Source organism: Anas platyrhynchos, chromosome 1, assembly GCF_047663525.1.
Source record: "Anas platyrhynchos isolate ZD024472 breed Pekin duck chromosome 1, IASCAAS_PekinDuck_T2T, whole genome shotgun sequence".
NCBI lineage: Eukaryota > Metazoa > Chordata > Aves > Anseriformes > Anatidae > Anas > Anas platyrhynchos.
Window position 1 is genome coordinate 82338542 of NC_092587.1, and position 22165 is coordinate 82360706.

Here is a 22165-nt window from a genome sequence, read left to right on the forward strand (position 1 = left end):
GCCTCCCCGCCGCCCACAGCGCGGACCGGGCACCGTTTTTTGTTTTTTTTTTTTTTTTTTGGGGGTGGGGGGGGCTGCATTAACGAGAAGGGTGGAAGGGGGGGGGGAGGACACAGCAGCAGCAGCACGGGCAGCCCCGGGCGGGGCGAGGCGAGGCGGGGCGGCCGCCATCAGCATGCGGCCCCCCGCCCGGCGGCCTCCCATCCCCCGCCGGTTACCAGGCAACGGCACAAAGGGAGAGCCTCGTGTGGAGGCCGCGAGAGGCACCGACAGCCCCGCCACAGGGGGAGGCCGCCGCCTCACGGCCCCGCACCTCATTTTTTTTTTTTTTTTTTTATATATCTTTTAATAAAGCGTGGTGCTGAGGGAGCGGGCACGCGTGGGCCCCGCGGGAGCTCCCGGAGGGGCTTGGCCGGCGGGTGGTGCTGCTGCAGAAATGTGCCTTTAGGACCCGAAGGAGCCCTGCCATAGCTGCTGCCACAAAGGGCTTAAATTCGCCCAGAATGCTAACAATCTGAGAAATTCTCGCTTCTCTTCTCCCCCCCCCCCCCACCTCCCACCGTGCGTGGGCTCCTCGCTGTGTCAGGAAAATGGGCTGGCTGCTGCCGCCGCCACTGCTCTCCGTTGTTCACAAAGTTCAGGCTGGCTCCAGATGCGAATGGCCATTTTGGAAAAGTTGTGGTCATTTGGGGATGGGAATCGGGGGACAGGGAGCTGGTTCGGTTCACTAGTTAGTCAGCAGAGGAGCCAACCCAAGCACAGACTTTGGGTGAGCACAAACCAGGGGGGGAGAAGCTAGGAGCGACCAAATGCCGCCCTTACCGACTGCCTTCGGTTTCAAAGCTAAGGCTGGTTGTATAAGCAAAAACCAAGATGCAGGCATGTGCATCCGCACAGCTGGAACGAGAGGGGCTTTGCATGCACGCGGGCAAGCCCTCTTACTGCATTCTGGTAGCCTTCAAATATGCAGTCACAAAACACTTCCTCAGCAGGGCCTCTCTCAGCAAACAGGCTGGATGGTGCTCTCTTGACGGGCATTTATTTAATACTTCTTATTGTCCATTATGTGCCTCCAAGCATTATTTACTGTACAGCATCCAAACCCGGCACTGAATACAGATGTAATAATCTCCCCCGTGGGTTTCTCTGTATTGCTAATCGCCGCTGCACCCAAGCATTTTAAAAACATCCATAACAATGTCCCTGCAACATCTTTGCAAGCTAATGGCTCCCTATGCTTTTGTTCCACACCCTCTTCCCAGTGGTACTGTACCACTGCAGGGCATTCTTACTTATCCTGGACACAGCACTGCTCTTGGTGCCTCTTGCTCCAGCGCCAGCTCCACTGGCACACAGCACTCCGTTGCACAATATAAGCATGCCTCCTGTCTCCAGTTGTCGTTCATTTTTTCATCCGTGCTTCTCCTCGTCCTACCTCTTTGTCTTGACCCTCGCTCAGAGCCTCCACCCTGACAGCAGTGATCCTTGGATGCTTTTCTTCCCTGCTACTTTCTGTTCTCCCTGCATGGTACAGAGGATTGAAAAAGCTATGGCTAACATTTGGAAAAAAAAAAAAAAAGATTTTGGGTGACTAGTCTGAAACATTTCAGAATATTGAGTATTTCACAGAGGTGTTACACTGACAAGAATACACTTTTGATCCCAAGCACAGGTGTAAGCATTAACTACTCTAAGAAGTGTCTCACCAAGGAGAGCTCTGGAAGACAAGAAGTAATATTATTATTGCTGTTGAGGTAGTCGTGTCTGCAATTGTCACTGCTGTTTCAAACTGTCACCTTAGGAGCTCGACAGCCCTGCATCCCAAGCCGATAATGAGTGTGATCCTTAGAGGCCAAAGTGATAATTCAAGAAAGGAGGAAGATCTTGTCAAAATCCCTGCTTTGTGGACACTAAACACAAATATCCAAATCACTAAGATAGCCTGTTGTCACCTGGGGAAAAGCTGCTGTGAAAGCTACAAAATGAGACGAACAATGGCTGTTATTGCTTCAACATCTCCGTATTCCATCTAAATAATCTTCTTGTATCAGTAGCAGCAGGCAGCCCGGTGACCCCAAGTTTATTTAAACACAAAGCCAAGTCCCAGGAAGTATTCACGTCATCATCGTCCATAACGAAGTCAGTGCCTGAGATCAAAATTTTAGCTTAAACAAATTTCATTAGCAAGATATTAGCATCCCTATTTACTTCGGGGGACAGGCAGACACCCCAAGACCTCATGAAAATTTTAGTAGGTTTAGCGCTGTTTCCAGAAGTTGCTGAAAGGTGGCCTGTCTCCTGTGACGCATGCAATCTTAGTCTATGAAATGACATCAGAGACGTGATTCAAAAGAGAAACAGGACTGGAAGCAGGGTAACAATTTGCATTTTGTGTAATCCTGACTTCTGAGGTCTTAGTTGTGGACAAGAAGCAGCATCTCCAGTAATAAGGCCAAGCTTTTCAGTGAAAGGGAGTCCAATGAGGTGGTTAAGGTGCTGCAGCCCGTGGCATGAAAGGGGAGGCTGAAGGAACTGATTCTGTCTGTCTGGAGAAGAGAAAGGTTAAGGGGGAACTAATTGCTCTCTTCAGCTTTTTGTTTGGTTGTTTTATTGGGGGAAGTGGGACTGAGGAGGTTATAGCAAAGTCAGAGCCAAGATCTTCTGCCAGATGGACAGCGAAATGGTTTCAACATTTGCAAGAAGGAAAATTCTAACTAGATAAAGGACAAACCTCCTCCCTGAGAGTGTTTCAGCATGGGCACAGGTGCCCAGAGGGGCTGGGGAATCTCCCCTTGGAGATATACCCCTGGTATACCCCTGGGGTCAGCCCTGCTTCACGGAGGAGCTTGGTGTGGAGATGTCCAGACAGCCCTTGCCATCTCAATCCTTCTGTGAAACTGTGTTTCTAAAAATACACAGAGCCCCAATTCCCCTTTGACCGTACAGACACACAGCACGTAGTAATATCCTTGATGAGAAGAATAATCAAGCAAGCCCTCTCGCCTGTGCTAGGCCTGGGGAAAGGTTTTCTGTCACGCAGACCCCACCTAGGGCCACACCAGATGGCGTCTCTTGGTGTATTCTCCAGAGCTCATACAAATGATACTTGTGAGCTGGTGTTTATTGGTAAATGGAACACCAAAAAGGTAATAAACTTCATTGCCTCGTCTCAACAACCTCCCAGCTATGGCTGTCCCACGGTGGAGATGGCGTGGTGATACCAAATGGAGCAATGACCTGCCTCAGCTTCCCATTTCATCAAGCTAATTGGCCCTGGGCTGCAGCTCAGGGAGCTGTTAGCTGTGGAGGTTCATTTCATTCATCTGGGGTTCTGGCAACCTCTAGAAGTGAGGAGGTGCAGAATGGCAAGGGTGGCAGCCTCACCCATCGCCCCAGTTCAGCTGTGTCACTGAGCCATAAAATGCTCCAGTGAGCTCTTCTTTGCCCAGCAAAGCGAGCTTCAGGATATCCTCCTGTGCGACCTGCCTGCGTTTAGTCTTCCAGCCACAGAACCGACCACTCTTCTTCACCTGTAAGGTGCTGAGCACATTATAGGAGCTACCCAGCACCCTGTTTTTTAGAGCTCTTGTCAAATGTTTAACAGAAAAATGTCTCTGACAGCCTCCTGGGTTAAAGATGTTGGTTTACGAAGCTTTAATACCACTCCATCGTTCTGGAGACAGACAAAAAAAACAAAAAAAAAACAAAAAAACAAAACAAAAAAAAAAAAAAACGGAGAAATTCAGTTGCTACCCATCATTAAGGCTTCCCTGTGTACCCCACAACAACCCTCATTCACTGACATTTCCCCTTCCAGCTCCTTGATGGGCACACACACCTATTTACCCCTGAAAGAGCGATTCTGCAGGCTTGGGGGGGCATAGTATTAAAATATCCCTTTAACAGCTAGACACTGCTCTGAAAGCGCCATCTAAACAGAATATGGTTTGAGAGTTAAAGGAAAACCCACCCCAGAAATGTTTCCCTTTACATAGGTGTATATATATACCTACACATTAGGTATATATATATATATGTATCCCCCTACACATTTCTGTTACAAAGGGACTATAACCACATCTCCGAGGCAAAGGGAATGCGATATATATCTCATGATGTGCTGGCTGTTTAAATGGGCAGTGCAGGCTACCTGGGGGGACTTCACTTCCCAGTGAAAATGGAGCTTTCCAGCGGCCGTGCCCGAACTACAGCTCCCAGAAGGCGATGCAGAGGGCTCGGGGTGTGCGCTGAGGAGGTTTGCAGGAGCTGAGCACGCAGAGGGGCTGCTGACTGCTTTTTCTCTCCGCAAAAGCTGCAGTTGCAGCTTACCAGCACTAGGTGTCAAGTGGGCAGCTGGCCTGCCCGGGGGTCTGGTGCATCAGTGCAGGACATGGTTAAAGCCCCTGCCCAGCAATTCTTCCTGCAGTGTGGTTTGGGGGGGATTGGCACCCTCCCACCTGCCCTTCCCTCGATATTCCCCCTGTGAAAGGAGCAGGGGAGGGGTGCCTGAGCCTCGCCTTTCTCTTGCCAAACCCTTCTGCTTGCTTCAGTTACCTTTCTGCATGATCCTCCTCTGCTCTGATGGCAAAATGTTCCCATTCCCCAGATAGTGACATAAGAGAGAGAAACATCAGGCCAAGCCAGGCATCTGAGGTGTGAAATACATTTTAATTGAGTTTAGGGTTCTGTAGTCTGTTTGCTCTGCTGAGCACGGGCTGTCCAGAAGGTAAAGCAGACAGAGGTGGAGGAGAGGGTGAAGGAGTGCAAGAGGGATGGAAACACAGAAGGTCAAGAGAAGCAAATGAGAGCATGTTACTTTTTTTTTTTTATGACTGTGTTTTAATATATCGCCCCACGGTACTATGCGCTGACCCACAAGACCTCACAGAGCCCAGAGACTGACAGCACACACACAGACAGCCAGTGACGGACAGTGGTGCACTTCAACACCAAGCTGCTGGCAAGCACAGCTCAACACAGCACAGCACTCGGAGTGGAAGGGAGAGACGCTTGGGTCCCACCACGGCTCAGCACAAACACGCCTGGGGCACGATGACGCTGTAGGCCAGTACACGCACACCTACACACATGCACGATGAGAGCGAGCCACTGGTGACACTCGTCCAAACACAGCTACAGGCGCGACACTTGTCCAAAGACACCAGCCGACGCACGCATGTTCACGGCACATACTTTGGTGTACAACGTAAGCGCACTGGGCAGCACGCTCCCATAGTCTAATATGTGAACAGAGTGACTCAGACATGGCCCCGCACAAAAATAAAGGACACAAAATGCCTAGATCCAGAAATGCTTGACCCCAAAGCAAGGGACAAGGTGCAGACCTCTCTTTCAACCTTCACCTGGGTACATCTAGCCAGGGATACCTGAACTCATGCGGCTCTGAGGTGGGAGGAAACCAGGTGACAGAGGGGGAAGAAAGAGCAAAAAAGGAAGCGGTAGAGGGAAGGGGGATTCAGAGTCTGTGATGTGGGAAAGAGCAGCAGGGTGGCTGTGCCCTGGGGACAATGTTCAAAGAACACTTGGGTTGCGAAAATTGTGTCCAGCAAAACGTGCTTCATCGCCAAGCTCTTCCTCAATCCTGCAGGAGAGAGACAGCAAACATCAGGCCCTTGCTGTGAGGGAGCATCAGAGGCACCAGGGCATCTGAGGGGTGGAGTGCATCAGCCAGGAAGCTGAAATGGGACAGCGGAGCTCTGTCCCCACCAGCTGCTGGGGACGGGGGGAGCACACCACCATGCCAAGGCGGAGGGAAGGAGTCTGCTCCAGAGATCTCCCCGGGTTCCTACTTTCACCTCTGTACCTTGTCTTCTTAACATTTCCCCCACAAGCTCCCCCTCCTGCCCCTGAGCTTCCAGCTTCTCCCACGCCAATTAGTTATTCCCCATTCTCTCTTCTGTGTTTCTGTCCCTGCAGCCCCTTACCTCATGAGCTGGTTGTATTTAGCCAGGCGTTCGGACCTGCAGGGAGCACCCGTCTTTATCTGTAAGGCATTTCCCAAAACAAAACACCATAAGCCACACCTAGGACTTGCACCAGTTTCCCCATGGGGGGAGCAGGGGATGCTGTCTTCACACCTCATTTTCCTCCAAGCCTGCACATAGCCTGGGTTTCACCTACCTGCCCAGTGCACAGTCCTACAACCAGGTCAGCAATGAAAGTGTCTTCAGTCTCCCCAGACCGGTGACTCACCATCACACCCCAGCCATTCTCCTGGGCCAACTTGCAGCTGCAAGGAACAAGAAAGGCAATCAGTAGCTCCCACTCCTCTACCCACCACCTGCGTAGGGGGAGATCCAGGCACCCTCTCCTCCCACCCTCAGCATCCTCTCTGCTAGAGACACAGGTCTATTCATCCAACAAATAGCATGACACCCTGCTGCGGTTCTCCACCAGCCCTTTGACAGAACAGCAGTGGCAGCAGGGTGGACTCACGCTTGGATGGCCTCCGTGACAGATCCAATCTGGTTGACTTTGAGCAGGAGGCAGTTGCAGGCCTTCTCTTCAACAGCTCGCTCAATGCGCTTGGGGTTTGTCACCGTCAGGTCGTCTCCCACTATCTGAATCCCAACATTGGCTGTGAACTTGGACCAGGCCTCCCAGTCATCTTGGTCAAAGGGATCCTCAATGGACACCACTGAAGGGACAACAGAAGAGACAAGAGTCAAAACTCACCTTTCTTCCCATCCCCCGAACATGAAAGGGATGCACCTGTTACGTATGCAACACCAGTGCCGATTCCCTACTGCCAAGCAGAGCAGCTCACCTGGATAATCACGTACAAAGCTTTGGTAAAGGTCACCGAGCTCATCTGCAGAAATGTAGCGGCTTGGGTCATCTGGGGACTTGAAGTCCAGGTCATATTTGCCATCCCGGTAGAACTCAGAGGCTGCCACATCCATACCGATGACAATTTTGTCTGTGTAGCCAGCCTTGTCGATAGCTTCCTTGAGGAGCTCCAGAGCTGGAAGGAGGAGAGTTGCATTCGGGAGAGTCAGCTCACGCAGAGAGCTCTGACTTCCAGTAGGAACCTCCCCTAGGAAGGTCCTGAGCGCCAGATGACAATGACGGTCTGATGGTGTGATGGGAGAGGGAGAAAGGAGCCCAGAGCACAGCATGAATATGCCATGGGGCTGTGGATGCTGCATCCAAAGGGATGAGCAAGAATTAAAATACAATACCACAGCGCAGTGACAAGTCACGGAGAAGCCTTGGGAAGGTCTGTACATGTATGAAAGATTTGTATGGAGAGTCTGTGAACAGATCAAGGTCACCCCAAGAAGGAGGAACTTAGAAGCCATCCCCTAACACAGGAGGAGGTCCACGTCCTCAAGGCATCATACTTTGAACCAATGTTTGGGGAATGCTGTGAGCTGGGTGTAGAAAGGCCTTGGTCACAGCACTGCAGGCAGGGGTACCCCACCACTGTGTGGCTCTCACCTTCACTGTTTTCCAGGATGTTGGGGGCAAAGCCTCCCTCATCACCCACATTGGTAGCATCCTTTCCGTATTTCTCCTTGATGACACTCTTGAGGTTGTGATAGACTTCAGCCCCAATGCGCATGGCATCACGGAAACTTTCAGCTCCCACAGGCAGGATCATGAACTCCTGCATGGCCAACTTGTTGCCTGCATGGGAGCCTCCGTTGATCACATTGAAAGCCTGGAAGAGCCCAGAAGAGAATCAGAGCTGAAGCAACCCATCTTTGTACTGCCCGGACAAGGCTCTCAGATGGGTAACTATGTCCATTCATAGCATACCATATCCCCCAGAATAACACAACACATCAGCTGCAGAGCATCAGACCAAAGCCACATACAGCCCAGGATCCTCCTTCTAACAGTGGCTCAAAGCAAACGACCAGAGAGGACTTTCCCACCAGTTTCCCTCCAGGAGCTCTCCCAAGCTGTATGTGTCTGTCTGTGCATTTGGCAATGCTACATCAGTCTCTCTTTCTTCTTGAGCCCAACAAAAAAATTAGCATCTATAATACCCTTTGTGAAGGAGCTTCAGAGGGCAGCTACCCTTTTCTTGAACTGTGCCCCAGAGGGTTCACATGATGCCCCTCTGGTTCTTGTGCTAACAGGGAGTGGTTGATCCTCAATCAACCTCCACCACAATGTCTGTGTCCTCCTCAGCCCCTCTTTCCATATTGAAACCTCCTAGTTTACATAGTCCTTCCCTTTACGAAAGCTGGTCCACATCTTTGATTTCTCTCTTATCCTCTCCTGAGCCTTTTCCAGTTCCCCTTTCCTCTTGTGGTGATGGGCAGGGCAGAACCTTATGCACCACTCCAGGAACAGGCATTTTGTTCTTGAGTCCTTCCCTGACAAATCTCAGGCTTTAGCTTGCTTTCCTGACAATGCATTCAGCTGATGTTTCAGTCCTGTATCCCTTCCTCCTCTACCTCCCAACACATTCTTAGAAGTTTCTTTAGAAGTTTCTGAATGGGGATGCCAAGGACAGAGTCTTACTGGCACAGGAAGGATGAGATCAGAGTTGCCAGCCAGGTCAGCAATATGCCGATACAGGGGGACATCCTTCTCTGCAGCTCCTGCCTTGCACACAGCCAGCGAAACTCCCAGGATAGCATTGGCACCAAACTTGGCTGTGGGCAAAAATTAGGAGTTAAGCTTCTCTAGTGCCTCCCTCCTGCCCCACAGGTCCCTTTGCCAGGCCAGCCTTGGTCTTGCCCACTCCAACCCTCCCTCCGCCCGCCTATGCTCTTTGATTCCCAGACCAAAACAAATAAAAAAATTACATTTGTTCTCTGTGCCATCCATCTCAAGCATCAGATTGTCAATCTTCTCTTGATCTACAACGGAGAGGCCCTGCAAGAAAGAAGGAGCTCCTGAGAAGGGGAGGTTGGGAAGAGTTGTTGACTCTCCTCTGCGAGGAAGGAGATGTTGATGCAGAAGCTGGGGGGACATGGACATTTTTTTTTTTTTTGGCTTGTGGGGGAATATATACACACAAAGCTCTGGATATCAGTGCCTTGGCATGTAGTCGGATTAGGTAACCAGGATGATGTTACTGCAGTGCGCCATAGGTGCACCTGCATTGGATGAAGGATCGGCAGCAGCCCAGGCGAGGCCACACAGAGCTCAGCACTCAGGACTCACTTGAGGATTTACCCAGCCTTTTGGCAGCTTCCAGGGAGCTTTGTGGTGCTATGGCTACACAGAAGCTTGGCAAAACAGTACATGCTCAACCCCAAGCAAGCGAATGTAAACTGGAGGGAGCTGTGCCCGGGAAGGGGGTGGAGAGTGGGGTGAGGCCCGACATGGGGAGCCCCCCACCAGGCCACACATTTCTCAGGGCTGAGGGGAGCTGGGCTCTCAGCCAGACCCCTCGCAGGCTGCACGGGGTGCGATGTGTGGCATTAGCTCAGCTCACGTCAGAGCAGGCTGCAGGTCTTTGCTCGTGAAGGGCTTACGGATGTGACACCACCCAGCGCCCTGCAGGGCCGCAGGCCGTGCAGGGGGTGCTGCCAGATCACGCAGAGGTATGGCCATCGCCCACCACACCGTGAGTGCTGCAGGAGAAGAAGGTGGGACAGAAAGGGTGTGAGGCTGCAGACGTGTGGGTGGTAGTAGGTGCTTGAAGAGGAGCACATCTGGAAGAGGGAGAGAGCTCTACGGGGAGCGTCAAGGGCGTTAGTTAGGCCGTACAGATGCTGCAGTGGACCAGGTAGGGTTAAATCCTTTCTGCTCAGAGAAAAGATCCCTGCGGACACATACAAGCATGGAGGGCAGGAGGGGTGTGCCCGGGTTCACAGAGAGCATCGCTGTGTCTGTCAACCCAGTGAGATGAAGAGAGGCAGAAACAGAGATCAGGTGGAGAGAGACGGAACAGAGTAAGCGTTCAACAAGGGAGAACAAAGAGAAATCCTTACAGAGCCCACGAGAGCTGGGGCGACAGTGCTGTTGATATGATCCACGGCCTGCAGGACCCCTAAAGAAAGGAATAGACAGAGAAAGAAAGAGAGAGAGAGAGGGTGAGGCAAAGAAGAGAATGGAGAGAGGGAGGGAGAGGACCAGTAGAGAGTCTGAGAGAGGGAGACAGCGAGGGGAAGATCGAGGCCTGATCTTTCAGTGACACTAAGCCTGTGCTCCAAGGTCCCACGGAGGGCACATTACGTTAGCGGATGAGCAGTACCCTCTGGTGGAGCCCCACGAGCAGGCAGCCCCGGACACAGGGTGCAGAGCAGGCACCTCCCCACCTTTTCCAAGGAAACGGGACTTGTCGTTGTCTCGGAGCTCCAGTGCTTCGTAGATACCAGTGGAGGCACCGCTGGGGACCGCTGCTCGAAACATGCCTGAGGGAGGGCAAAACATGTGCGTGAGCAGAGCAGAGGATGAGAAGGAGAGAAAGCTCTCATGCGTTCTGCTTCTGGCAAAAAGACACAGCAACCATGTATGCCAACAGCCTCACTGGCTGCATATGGCTGGTCTTGTCAGAGGTGGAACACCAACATAACAGAAAGAAATCCACCCCGAGTTTCCAGACTGGGAAACCTGGATCTCAGCCATTAAGAGGTCTGCGCTGTTCCCAGAACTACAAATAACATGCAGAAATCTGGCTTTTCAGCCCTCGTCCTGGTACCCTTACCTGCCCCCTTCCGGAGGCAGACTGACACACAGCTGCCAGACTGGGGCTGGATTTTTACCTCAGTGAAGAAATGAGAGACTAGTTGGATGCCACACGGCCTCCTCACACCTCTCAGCCCACCTTAGCTTTTGGCCCAGGGCAGTTGCAGCTCTTCCATTTGAGACACATACGTGCCTGCACAGAGATCTCAGGGACAAACCTTGCCACAACTCCATGAGCGTGGCCATGGATGTACTTCCAAACTTGTGATGTGTCCCAGGAGCAAAAGCACAGCTGCAGGAGGGCATTGCATGGATAGAACATAAATATATACATAATTATGTCTATGCTAATGAAACTAACCACCCCTGCTACTATCAGACACCTGGGCCAAGCCATCCGCATGGCACTCAGCTGCACGTGTCTCACAGGGTCACAAGCAGGCACCAGATTTGCCTCTTTCCTGGGAGCTCACTGATCCCACCTACTCTTGGCCAAGGCTGCTGTGCAGACCCAGCCCCTCTGGCATGGGCAGGACTTACCTGCACCTCTCGTCCTCACCCACGTACCTTTGTGTGTGTACAAGTCCACCTCAACAGTGGGGTTCCCACGGGAATCCAGGATCTCTCGGGCATGGATCCTCTCGACCGCCATGGTGACTCTGTGAGCAGGAGAGAAGACATGCTGAGCTCTGAGAGGCCTCAGACTGCACTCAGGACCTGGTGCTCATCCTCCTAATGTCTGGGCAACAAGAAGGATGCTCAGGGAAGAGCTCTCTTAGGGGCTGGAGCTCAAACTCTAAGCAAGTTTAGACTGTAGGGGAGATGTGAAAAACGTAGTCCAGAGCCCAGAATATGGGAAACCGCCCATATTTCATCCAGGAGCTGATGCTCCGTTTCAGTCCACCCAGACAGCAAACAGGGAGCTCCCCACTCCTGCCCTGTGCAGCAGGTATGTGCCCCCCTTCCCAGGGCTTATGGTGGGAGTAAGGACAGCAGGCACAAAACACCGGGCCGGGCAGCAGAGAGGGAGGGCTGAGCTGGCACAGCCCCAGCCTGGTGCCGGGGCTCCCAGCACCTCACTTTTCCCCATGGGGGGTGAGGAGCATCCCCAGTGGGCCCAGGGGAGCCCGTGCTGTGCCTCTGCCTCTCCTCACCCCTCCGCAGAGCAAGGGGAGCTGCCCCAGGAACGCGCCATCCCCCGGCGGCCTGGGCAGCCATTTTGCATGCTGACACAGAGGAGGAACAGCTCTGAGGGCAGAGGGAGGGAAACATGGCTGGCTCAGGTGCTGGGGCTGCCCAAAGCTCATGGCCCCACCGTGCCTGACAGCATGAAGGAGGTGTCTCCGCCTGACAAGGGTGGGGGGGGTGAGGTACTCTGACATTTTGGATGCACTCGTTGAAACCCGAGGAGAACAACATGCTCGTGGGTGAGGATGGCCGCTTGGGAGAGCCTCTTTTGCTGGAATTTGCCCTCTAGGGTCTCCAGAATAGCTCTGTCCACCCCAACCCACCTTCCTGTTCCCCCAGACAGGCCTTGCACGTCTCCCCACGTCCCCCAGCTAGCTGCAGGGCTGTGCAATGTCAGGGAGCAGGATCCTGCCAAATGTCTGCCACTGCTACCCGCTGCCTTCGCTAGGTTTTCTCCCCCTGGCACCCCCAGACGATTCATTTAAAACCAAGTGGAGCTGGAACTCTGTGATCTCGGTGCAGGGGGGGCAAGCCTGGGCAGCAGGTGTTTTTTTTGTTTGTTTGTTTTTTGTTTTTTTATCTCAGCCAGAATCACGCCTCGGTCTGTGTGTGTGGGGTACGGCCAGCACGGGAGCTTAGCCCATGCACATGTGTTGGGGCTGCTGCAAAAGGGCATCGTGGCAGGGAGAGGGGCTAAGAAACAGGCTGGGGAAGGCAGGGGCAGCTCCTGATCCCCTTGCCTCCGGTGCATGGAAATCAGAGGGCTGTGAGGAAATCACCCTGCTTTGAAGTTTCACCCAAAGCTTGCAGTGCTGGGGAGTTTCGGTGGGGGAAACCAGGACTCTCTGAAGCCTGCGCGGGGGCCCTTCACGGTGTCCATCTGGGCTGGGATCCCCTCAGCCGTGCTGGCAGCGCTCCTCACGCCATCTGGCACGCACCGCAGGAGCTTCCTCCGGAGCCGTGCCTGCGCAGCTGCGAGCTTCCTTCACAGCAGTGCCCTGGCTGTGCCCCAGCAGCCTCCGCAGGGGAGGGAGGACCAGCACCCTGTTAAAGTGAGTTTTGGCACAGCGGGGGCCTGATGACAAGACCTGTGTCAGATGCTGTGCCCCTGTTTATGTGATGATGTTTCCCCTGTCACATCCCTCTGCCTGCATCCCCCTGCTCTATTTTGGGGCAGCTCCAAGGAAGCCAAATGACAACCTTGCTAGCCCCACTCCATCACTCGCTGCATCTCTTCTTCCCCCTCCATTCTCTATACCCTTTTCTCCACTTCTGCTGCCTCCCCTTGTCCCCCCTGCTGTTTGCCCTCTGTGGAACAGTGCAAAGAGCCACCCGAAAATCCCTGGCATCAGCTGCACAGCCCTGAAAGGAGGTCAGAGGCGGATAAGCTGGGATAAGGGATTGGTACAGAGCCATAGTTGGGAACCCGTTGACACAGTGAGGAGGAGAGGGCAGCCTCCCTCGAGCAGAGGGCACCCTGGCATTGCACTGCTGCATCGTGGGCGCTGCTTTGTGGAAGCAGCTTCGTGGAAGCCCCCTTCCCTGCCGAGCGGGCCAGCATTGCACCTCTGCCCCAAGCCACCAGCAGCACCAGCCCTGCCTGCTGGGGCCCCTGGTGCTGCTGCTGCGGTTCCCCCGGGCTGGGCACTGCTGCCAGGAAGCCCGCACTGCTGCAGTGTCGTGGCTGATGCAGCTCCCTCCTGCTCGCCTGTCACCTCCTCTCCCTGCTGCCCCCCCTCCCTCCGTGCGGTGTGGGGTTGGGATGAGAGGAAAGCGTTTCCCCTCCTCCCTCCTTCTCCCAGGAAGACCAAGGGCTGTGCTCTTGTGTTTGTGTCAGCACCTCGGGAGGCTGGGGGGCGGTCTGCTCTCAGCCGGGGTCCTTTCCCCCAGCGGTACCCAAACTGAGCTTTGCCTCTCCCCACTGCCAGCCCCTTCCCTCCCGGGGAAAGCTCCATCCCACAACATCTCCCTGCGGTGCCCTTGGGAGCACCACCTGTGTTTGCTGGTTGTGGTGTGTCCCCCCCAACCCCCTTTCCCCTCGAATTTGCCCAGATTCACATCTGAAACGATCCTGAAACGATAGGGAAGGAGGGAGCACCTGAAATTAAAATACGAGAGCCAAGTGAGAAGGGTGGGGGTGAGGAGAAATCGGGGGGAGGAGCAGGGAGGAAGAAGCGAGGGGAGTTTTGCTCAGCCGTGGTCCTCCCCTGCAGGGACCCGGGTCCCTGTAGGGTTTGGGGGGCACGGGGTGCATGCAGCTGGCCACGGGGAGACACTTACCTCCCGAGGGCGGGGGTGAACGAGAAACTGAGACGGTGCTGGCAGGGAGGATGGAGCCGAGGAGGGCTGCGGGACCTCAAGGGGAGATGCTGTGTCCTCTGAGCCAACAGCGGCGGCAGCAGCAGGATGGAGCCGCCCCTAATAGGGCCGGGACGGCAGCATGTGACCCGGAGCTGCGATGAGTCAGGATTCGGCACAGCTTTGCAAACAGCACGTAGGGGATGGAGAGGGAAAGGGAGGGAGGCAGGCAGGGCGCAGACAGAGACAGACGAGGGTGAGGGAGCCGGGGAAGAGGAGTGGGTGGGCAGGATAAACAGTTCCAGGCGCTCCGGTCTCATTAATTATTTTTATTCAAATCAGGAGATCTTGTAGGATTTTTGGAGCCATAAATGAAAACAGACAACTTGTAACTCTCCCCTTTTCCCTCTTGGGCCCGCTTAGCATATATGCATGCAGTGACTGCAAAAACACTGCAGTAACTCAGGGCAGCGCCCAGGACCAGGGCGGGTAACCCTGCTCCCTTCGCCAGGGGCAAAACGAGGTGAAGGTAGCGCTGACACCTGCAGCTCTTGCTTTGCCAGCCACACACATGGGGGAAGGCATCTCCAAATCTTCACAGGAGATGGGTATTAAAACCTGGGGTCACTCGGTCATATCACCCTGGAGAGATCCCTCTGTTTCCTGAAGAAGGAACAGAGATGTTAAATGCCTGACTTATTTTTCCCTTTCACCTCTCCCTTGGTGCTATTGGGGCCAGGAATGCCAAGCAGGTTGTGAAGCCCACTCTGTTGCAGGCTCCTCTGCCCTTGGGATTGACCTCCCTCAGCCCTTTCATCACGTAATCTAGAGGAGTGGCTTATCAGCATGTCTGATCCTCTGTCTTTATACACTTCTTACTCTCCACCCCCTGCCCTGTGCTGTTCTTACCTTCTCCTCTTCCTGCCTTTTCTGGCGGATTTCGTTTGCCTCTGCACGCTCATCTTGCTCGAACGATTCCTTGTCGAGGCGTTCCAGGCGCGGCAGCAGGACCAGGACCTCCAGCCGGTAATTGGGTTCGTCGGAGCATGGATTGTCCAACAGCACCAGCGCCTTCAGCATGGGGAGCACCTGCAGTTTTGCCACTTCCTCGAAGGCGCTGATCCCATTGTTCCTGAAGAAAAGGGAGCACAGTGTGCGGTAGAGATATATGTAAGTAGAAAGGTCTCTTCAGAGCAGTAAGCTGACAAGACAAAGCAAAACTTAGCAGCGTGATACTCTGATCTAAAATCTAGATCTGTCTGAAGCTCCCCAAAGCAGGGGACAAATCCAACATCTCCCCTGGATTTCTCTGTGCTCAAACAGAATTGTCTGATATCCCCATTTCCCTTTATAGCAAATGCCTGGAAGTAAAGGGCACTTGTGCTCAGGGCCAGTACACGAAGGAAAAGTATGATGTGGGATCAGAGAATGACTGGAGAGGTAGAGCTTTTCTGCGAAGCCTGAAAGAGTCCTGGCTATTACAGTGCTAGACAGCTGAGCCCTGAACGCTAGCTAAATGCTGTGAAGATCAACCCATTCAGCTTCCAGAGAAAACAGAAAACCCTAAGGACCTAAACAGGAGAACAGCCTGATGAAGGGGTCTCCAGCCCCAACGCGAAGCAAGGAGGACCCACCGTAGGTTGAGGTACTGCAGGCACTTCATGCTGCTACTGAATCCATCCAGGGCTTCGAGCTGGTTGTCCCGCAGGTGCAGGGTTGTCAGCTGCTCCAGCGCCTCCAGGCCCTCAAGGCTCCTGAGGGCGTTCTGGGCCTCAGCAGGGAGACAGGAAGAAAGCAGGAAAAAGAGGGCCACACAGGAGAGGGAACAGCAGTTATTTCTGGCCTGTCAAGCTCTTTCTAGCCTTCAGGCTCCCTACCACTCTATACCACCCATACCACCACTTGGTGACTGAGACAAAAAACACCCCAGATGAGACATTTTTTCCCAACACAGCCTCTATTTATGCTGGTAGAGATGTGCCATGATTCAGATTTACCAGGGCATGTAGCACTGAGTCACCTGCTCTACTGCCAGCACAGCACCCCCGTCCATGGCAGTGCCTAATCTGAGCCCCTACGGCCTCAGGGAGCAACTGCGTGGAAAGCAAGGACCTGAGCACAGCACAAGTGTATTTAAGGGGTGAATCAGCAGCCCCTCGCAGTCCCATAGTCCATGGAGTCTAGGGATCTTCCAGTGCCAGCTGCTTCTCTTGTGGGAGAAATCTCCTGCCAAGAAGTCTCCCCTTCTAATCCTCTAGAACGAGAGGCAGGCTGCACGATCCTGGCAGAGGATCTAGGGGCTGTTGGTTGATTTAAGTGTTTCTTACTATAATATTTATTAGCTGTCCAAAAGAACAGCTTCTTGCAACAAATCTGACAATTTTATGGCAGGAAGTATTTGTCTTCCCAGTTTAAAATTCCCCACCATTGACTTCATTCACTTCACTGTGCTCTGTGTTATGAGATAGGGAAACACAAAGTTCTTAATTTCAGCAATAGTTTCACAGCACATTTTTGGCTGGAAAAGACCACTAGAGGCCTCCTGCCCAGCCCCGGGCCAGCAGCAGTGCTAGCATCAAAGCTGGATCAGGATGCTCATGGTGTTGGGCAGCCAAATTTGGGAAATCCTTGGCAATTACATCATCCCCACTACATACTCCAGCCCAGAGCTGAGCAGACTTCACTTGCAACTGTGGCTTAGGGCTGTAGTCTCTAAGGATGCAGATACGGGAACAGGAGATGGAGAGAGGTACCACCTGTCTTGGGAGAGTTCATTTTCTCCATAGTGGCTGGAATGGCGCCATGTTTAGGATGTAGAAGGAAAATAATGTTGATAACACACTGATGTTTTAGTTGTTGCTGAGCAGTGCTTGCAGAGTCAAGGACTTTTTAACGTCTCCTACTGCCCTGCTAATGAGGAGCTTGGGGTGCACAAGAAGCAGGAACACAACCAGGATAGTTGACCCAAACTGGACAAGGGGATATTCCATACCAGGTGATCCCTTCCCTTTCCTTCCCTTCCCTTCCCTTTCCTTCCCTTCCCTTCCCTTCCCTTCCCTTCCCTTCCCTTCCCTTCCCTTCCCTTCCCTTCCCTTCCCTTCCCTTCCCTTCCCTTCCCTTCCCTTCCCTTCCCTTCCCTTCCCTTCCCTTCCCTTCCCTTCCCTTCCCTTCCCTTCCCTTCCCTTCCCTTCCCTTCCCTCTTTATCTCAGCCCACAAGTTTAAATGTTTTTCTCACAATTTTCTCTCCCAGTCCTACAGAGAGGGGGAGTGAGTGAACAGCTGTGTGGTGCTTATCTGCCTGCTGGGCTAAACCACAACAGTGGCACTGTGCTCTGTGCCTTTCTCACACCCAGGCAGTGCTATGGTCCATGCCCACGTTTAATCAAAGCGGCACAGTCTGAACTGGTGGGATGGGAGAACAGTGCGGGACAGGGTCACTTTGGGAAATGACATTTTGCAGAAAAGGAGGACTTCAGTGGAAATTGGACAAGGGAGACTCTGGACCTGCTGGGCCAAGTAAAGAGGATAATTTGATGCAAGAAGAAGGGAAGACTGAAATTTAGCGAAGGTAGTGTGAACAAATTAAAAAAGCCAGGGTGGATTTGTAAATTTCACTTCAGAGGAAATCAGGAGTGTGTGTGGGAATTGGTGTGGGGACCTCACAGACCACTGGGCTGTGAAATGAATAGCAACCTGCTATCACTCTCGCTTCCTTGGTTACACCAGTGTGAATAGTTTCAAAGGCTCTGGCCCTGCAAGCAGTAACAGGACAATGAAGAAGGGAATTTTCCCCTTTTTTTTTCCTTAAATCAAAGAACATTTCAAACGACACCTTTAATTAAATGATCACGTCATCACCTCGCCTAATATACCAGTTCCTCGCATGGATGTGACGCCACCATTTCATAGGGAAAGCTATTATAAAATGTTGCCCATGGCTCCCTCTCCATTTCTTGCGTACCCTGACCTTGCTGTAGCTAATCTTTGCCACCGCTGCTGGACAATGAAGAGGAAGCAACACAGCCCTGCTGACAGCAGTGATCTGGAAGCTGATGCAGTTTGAAGCACCACACTTCAGCTCCTGGTTTTCCAGCTAGTGCTGTGACTTTGTGAATTCCAAGTTTCATTGGTAACTGCGTCATACATTAACCAAATTTGATTCAGTTCCTTTAAATTGACCTTTGAATTCCTAATGGATGGATGCCTTGAACCCTGTCCTTGCAGCATCAGCTTCAGCTACCTACGGCCCTAGAAATACCAAAATCTTTACACAGGAAGCAAAGCAGTACTGGAAGAGATCCCCCTCCAAAACAGTTTGACAAGCAGGTGGACATGAGAGACAAATTCAGGCCCACAGGACTCCTGAGACATTAATCAGTTGTTCTAGTTTTGATACTCATGTCTTACAGTTTGCCTGCCCCAGATGTGTAGCTCAGGAATTCCTCAGCCATCTCAGGAAATTTCTGTAAATATAGATGCTGCTTTTGCTTCCCTCCAATCACCCACTAAAGTGACTGTTTTTACTTAGAAATTACATATTGTATCTAGTGACTTATCCACTTCCTCCCTTCTTCCAGTACCTGTAGCCCTAAGATCTAGTTTTTCACCGGAAAATGGAAGGCAATCTCAGCAAGCAATCTCCTCAGTGCTTTCTGTCAGGGAGTATTGACGAAATGAAACCCTGTAGTTTTTGAAAACCTTTATCATCTTTAATTGCTTTTTCAGAGGTAATGACTCAGGACACCAATCTAGTCTTTGCAAGTTGTAGTACTGTGTGATATATGGGAGTAAGCTAACATACTTGCTTCACTTGTGTCTCTAGGAGTGAATGTTCCCTGAGGCAATTGTTTATGATATAAGGAAATTGCTTCTTCTATCTTAGTTTCACTGTGATGTTTAATCGGTTTCTTTTCTGGCAGCTGAAGAGATATATGAATCATATCACTGTGCTGTTGTTAAACTCATATTTGATTAGGCCCATCAGAGAGAAGAAAGAGGCATCACCTCCCCCCTGTGCCACCTGGAGCACACCACTGACCTCTGAGGTCCTGCAACACATGGAGTGTGACCTTGCCTAACGCTGCCAAGAAGAGAAAACTGCTGTCCCTTAGGCGGCTGGGAAGGAAGAACGCAATGCACTGCACATTGCCAACTTCCCTGCTCTCTGCAGAGCAATTAGTGGTCAGCTGCTACTTCTTTTGCACTGTTTGAGCAGACATAATAGAAGGATCTACCCAAAAGGAGAGAGATTTGTTTCTGCAGCTCTCTGAAATCTGTTCCTCTCATGCTGTGAAGACTGAACCGAATGGGCTAGCATGTAAATGATGCTGCTTTGAAGGGGACAGTGTCTCCCCTCCTCCCACTGCCTGAAGATGCCAGGCTTTGCAGCATCTCACTCCCATTTCCCAAGCTGGCTGCTCCCTTACCAGATAGAGGCTCTTGAGCTTGGGCAGACTGAGCCCTGCAGTGCTCTCTAGCTTGTTTCCTCGCAGCTCCAGGTTATGCAGGCTGAACAGTGCTTGACTCAGGCCCAACGCTGTCCGGATTTTATTTCCTGAGTGCAGAGGAAGAAGAAACAATGAGAGAGAGTTAATCCCACTCAAAGCGAGCTTCCTATGTGCACAAGAGCAAAGAGAGGTGGTCTGTATCACCTTTAAGGCTGAGGTTGGCTAAGCAGGGGTGAGTAAGGCCTTCCATATCCTTGATGTGGTTGTGAGCAAAGCTGATGATCTGGAGGTAAGGCAGCTCCTGCATGCGGGCACTGGTAAGCAGATTCCCATCCACCTTCAGCCAAAGCAGGTGGGTTAGGCTGCTCAGTGGAGACAAATCTTGCAGCTTGTTCTCTGACAAGTCCACGTAGCGCAGGTGAATGAAGCATTCGAGGAGGCTGATGTCTGTCAAGTCCCTATGGGAGAGAGGATGTGAATAAAACACCTCTCATATTCCCCCCCCCCCCCCTGCTGCCAGCTCCTCACCACGCTGGGAAGGAGGGCTTCCTCCTCTCCCACTTCCCTGCTGTCCTAGGAAGCTTTGCATGAAGGAGGAAAAAGGCAAATGATAGGGACAGGCCAGATATGCTGTAAACAAGGCTGAATGCCAGGGAGTGGACCTGTGTTCCTGGCATAGGGAGTACTTCTTCCCATTGAACTGTAGCTGTCAGGAGAGGGAAGAACCAGAACAGAAAAGAGGATAAGCCTGGGGGGTGGGTCTGTTAGACAGCAGTGGCAACACCGAGGACTGCGAGTAAGGACTTTCCTAGTGGGAAAAAGCCAGTCTAGTCACCTATAGGGCTGGTCTTTCTGAGGTCTGTTAGCTCTGGGATTATTTGGATGGGGCTGAGGCTCCACACCGGCCCAAAGCCACCATGGCACCATACTTACAAGTGCATATTTTAAAGTTAAGCAGTTATCTGGAGCGGGTATTTCTTAAAGTGTCTGTGAGAGGGTGCCCTGCTCAGGTGCCCATAGAGACCACAGTGTAGGGCAAGGGATGGGCTCCTCTCACACTGTGGGGACACAGACACCAGTGTGTCTGGCTGTGGTGGAGGTTTGGGGCAGAAGGTGGAACAAGCACAGACTGCGTGGCGAACATGTCCTGGATGCTCCCGCTGCTGGAGGCCAGCCACCGGTGGCCAGTGGCTGCGGGGAGGAGGCCTCCTCCTCCTGCGGTGCGTTGGGCACTCACTTGTACTTGGCCTCAAACTTGACGTAGGCGTGTGCCAGGCCATTGCCGGTTTTGCAGAGGAGGGAGAGGCCCTCCTGCAGCATCTCCTCGGTCAGGGGGCACGGGACCAGCGCCTGGCGGACAGAGCACCAGTAAATGGCGGAGGCGAGGCGAGGCCAGCTGCCCCCCGCCAGCTCCAGCACGGGGCCTGCCTCACCTGCTTTTCCTCCTCCTGCTCCGACAGCGCCTCCTCCTCCTCCTCCTCCTCCTCCTTCTCCTTCTCCTCCTCCTCCTCCTCCTCCTCCTGGCGGAGGTGCTCCTCCTCGCCCAGCTCCTCCTCCTCCATCTTTACGCCCCGCTTTCTTCACGGACCCCCGGCCTTGAGCTGCGGCCGCTGCGCTGCCATGGGAGCCGGGGCGGGCCCCGCGCCTCCGCCATAGCAACCGCGCTGACCGACAGCGCCGGGCCTCGGCCCCGATTTTCCCACATTTTCCCGTATTTTCCACACAATCCCAGCGAGTGCATGCTGGAATCAGTGCCCTGCTTCCCGCGGAGCGCTGCCGTGCCCTGCTGGGCGATGTGAGCTGCCCGTGGCTTCTTTCCTCGCCGCCCTTCTGCTAACAGCCCTCCCGCCTGATTGCCGTGGCTCGCCGCCCTCACTGCAGCGCCCTGTCATTTGTAGTAGTAAATCCTGTCTGGAAAGCTCAGGGCACGCCTCAGGCTTCTCCGGAAACACTTTGAGAGCCCCCTCTACACTCCCCAGTGCTCCCAGCCCTTCCTAGCTCAGTGACATCCACAGCTCACAAGAGTGCACACAGAGAGTCAAAGGATAATTTCGGTGGGAAGGGACCACCGGAGGCCACTCGTCCAGCCCCGGAGTTGTGGTGTGTGATGCTCACCCCCTGGGCTGGGGAGCGAGTGCTGGCCGATGGTGCACAGCACCCCCAGAGCCAGGAGCTCTGCTCACAGCCGATGGCTGCCCGTGTTTTGCAGCGAGTGCCAAAGTCCAAGGCCCTACCCCCTTCCTGCACTTTGTTCCCTCACAGACTCTGGGTAAAGTCCCTGCAGGGTCAGTGCCACGCTGGCTCTGCTGCTCAGCATGTGCTGCTCGTGTGGTCAACACATGACTGCCAGGCATGAGAGCCCCAGCTCCTGCAGCTCATGCATCAGCTGCTGTTCCTGCTGCAGAGCACTCCTCCGTGCTCAGGACCATGAGCAAGCCACCACCAGTGTCCCCTGCCTCATCCCTTGACACCCCAGTGCCGATCTCTTACTCCACCTGCATTAACCCACACATTATTATTATTATTTTTTACCATTCTATCTCCTGCAAAAACAACCCACCATACTGAAAGCTTTCTGGCTGTTGCTTTTGTTTTCCAGGAGCTTTAGGGAGCCCTT

At 53.0% G+C, this 22165-nt stretch overlaps 2 protein-coding genes across 4 annotated transcripts; both read right to left on the reverse strand.

The window, feature by feature from the left end:
* Nucleotides 1-4649: 4649 nt before the first annotated feature.
* On the reverse strand, nt 4650-14263 carry ENO2 (enolase 2). 2 transcript variants are annotated; one of them, XM_027449787.3, is made up of 11 exons: nt 14083-14263; nt 11182-11273; nt 10245-10340; nt 8784-8853; nt 8497-8630; nt 7462-7684; nt 6788-6985; nt 6457-6658; nt 6142-6250; nt 5946-6004; nt 4650-5602 (listed from the first exon to the last, which is right to left on the reverse strand). In XM_027449787.3, exons 2-11 carry the CDS (start codon nt 11245-11247, stop codon nt 5533-5535), a joined length of 1227 nt encoding a protein of 408 aa, XP_027305588.1. In that variant the 5' UTR covers nt 11248-11273; nt 14083-14263; the 3' UTR covers nt 4650-5532. The 2 variants fall into 2 exon arrangements, with proteins under 2 accessions (XP_027305588.1, XP_027305590.1); XM_027449789.3 differs by lacking the exon at nt 14083-14263 and adding an exon at nt 9918-9976 and having other exon boundaries at nt 11182-11266.
* A 151-nt stretch (nt 14264-14414) lies between these two features.
* Nucleotides 14415-21787, reverse strand: LRRC23 (leucine rich repeat containing 23). Of its 2 annotated transcripts, none has more exons than XM_072043363.1 (7): nt 20982-21787; nt 20786-20898; nt 19753-20006; nt 19528-19655; nt 15735-15865; nt 15010-15232; nt 14415-14763 (listed from the first exon to the last, which is right to left on the reverse strand). In XM_072043363.1, the coding sequence occupies exons 1-7, from the start codon at nt 21108-21110 to the stop codon at nt 14725-14727; spliced, it is 1017 nt and encodes a 338-aa protein (XP_071899464.1). In that variant the 5' UTR covers nt 21111-21787; the 3' UTR covers nt 14415-14724. The 2 variants fall into 2 exon arrangements, with proteins under 2 accessions (XP_071899464.1, XP_038036292.2); XM_038180364.2 differs by having other exon boundaries at nt 15735-15871; nt 20982-21776.
* Between the last annotated feature and the right edge of the window lie 378 nt (nt 21788-22165).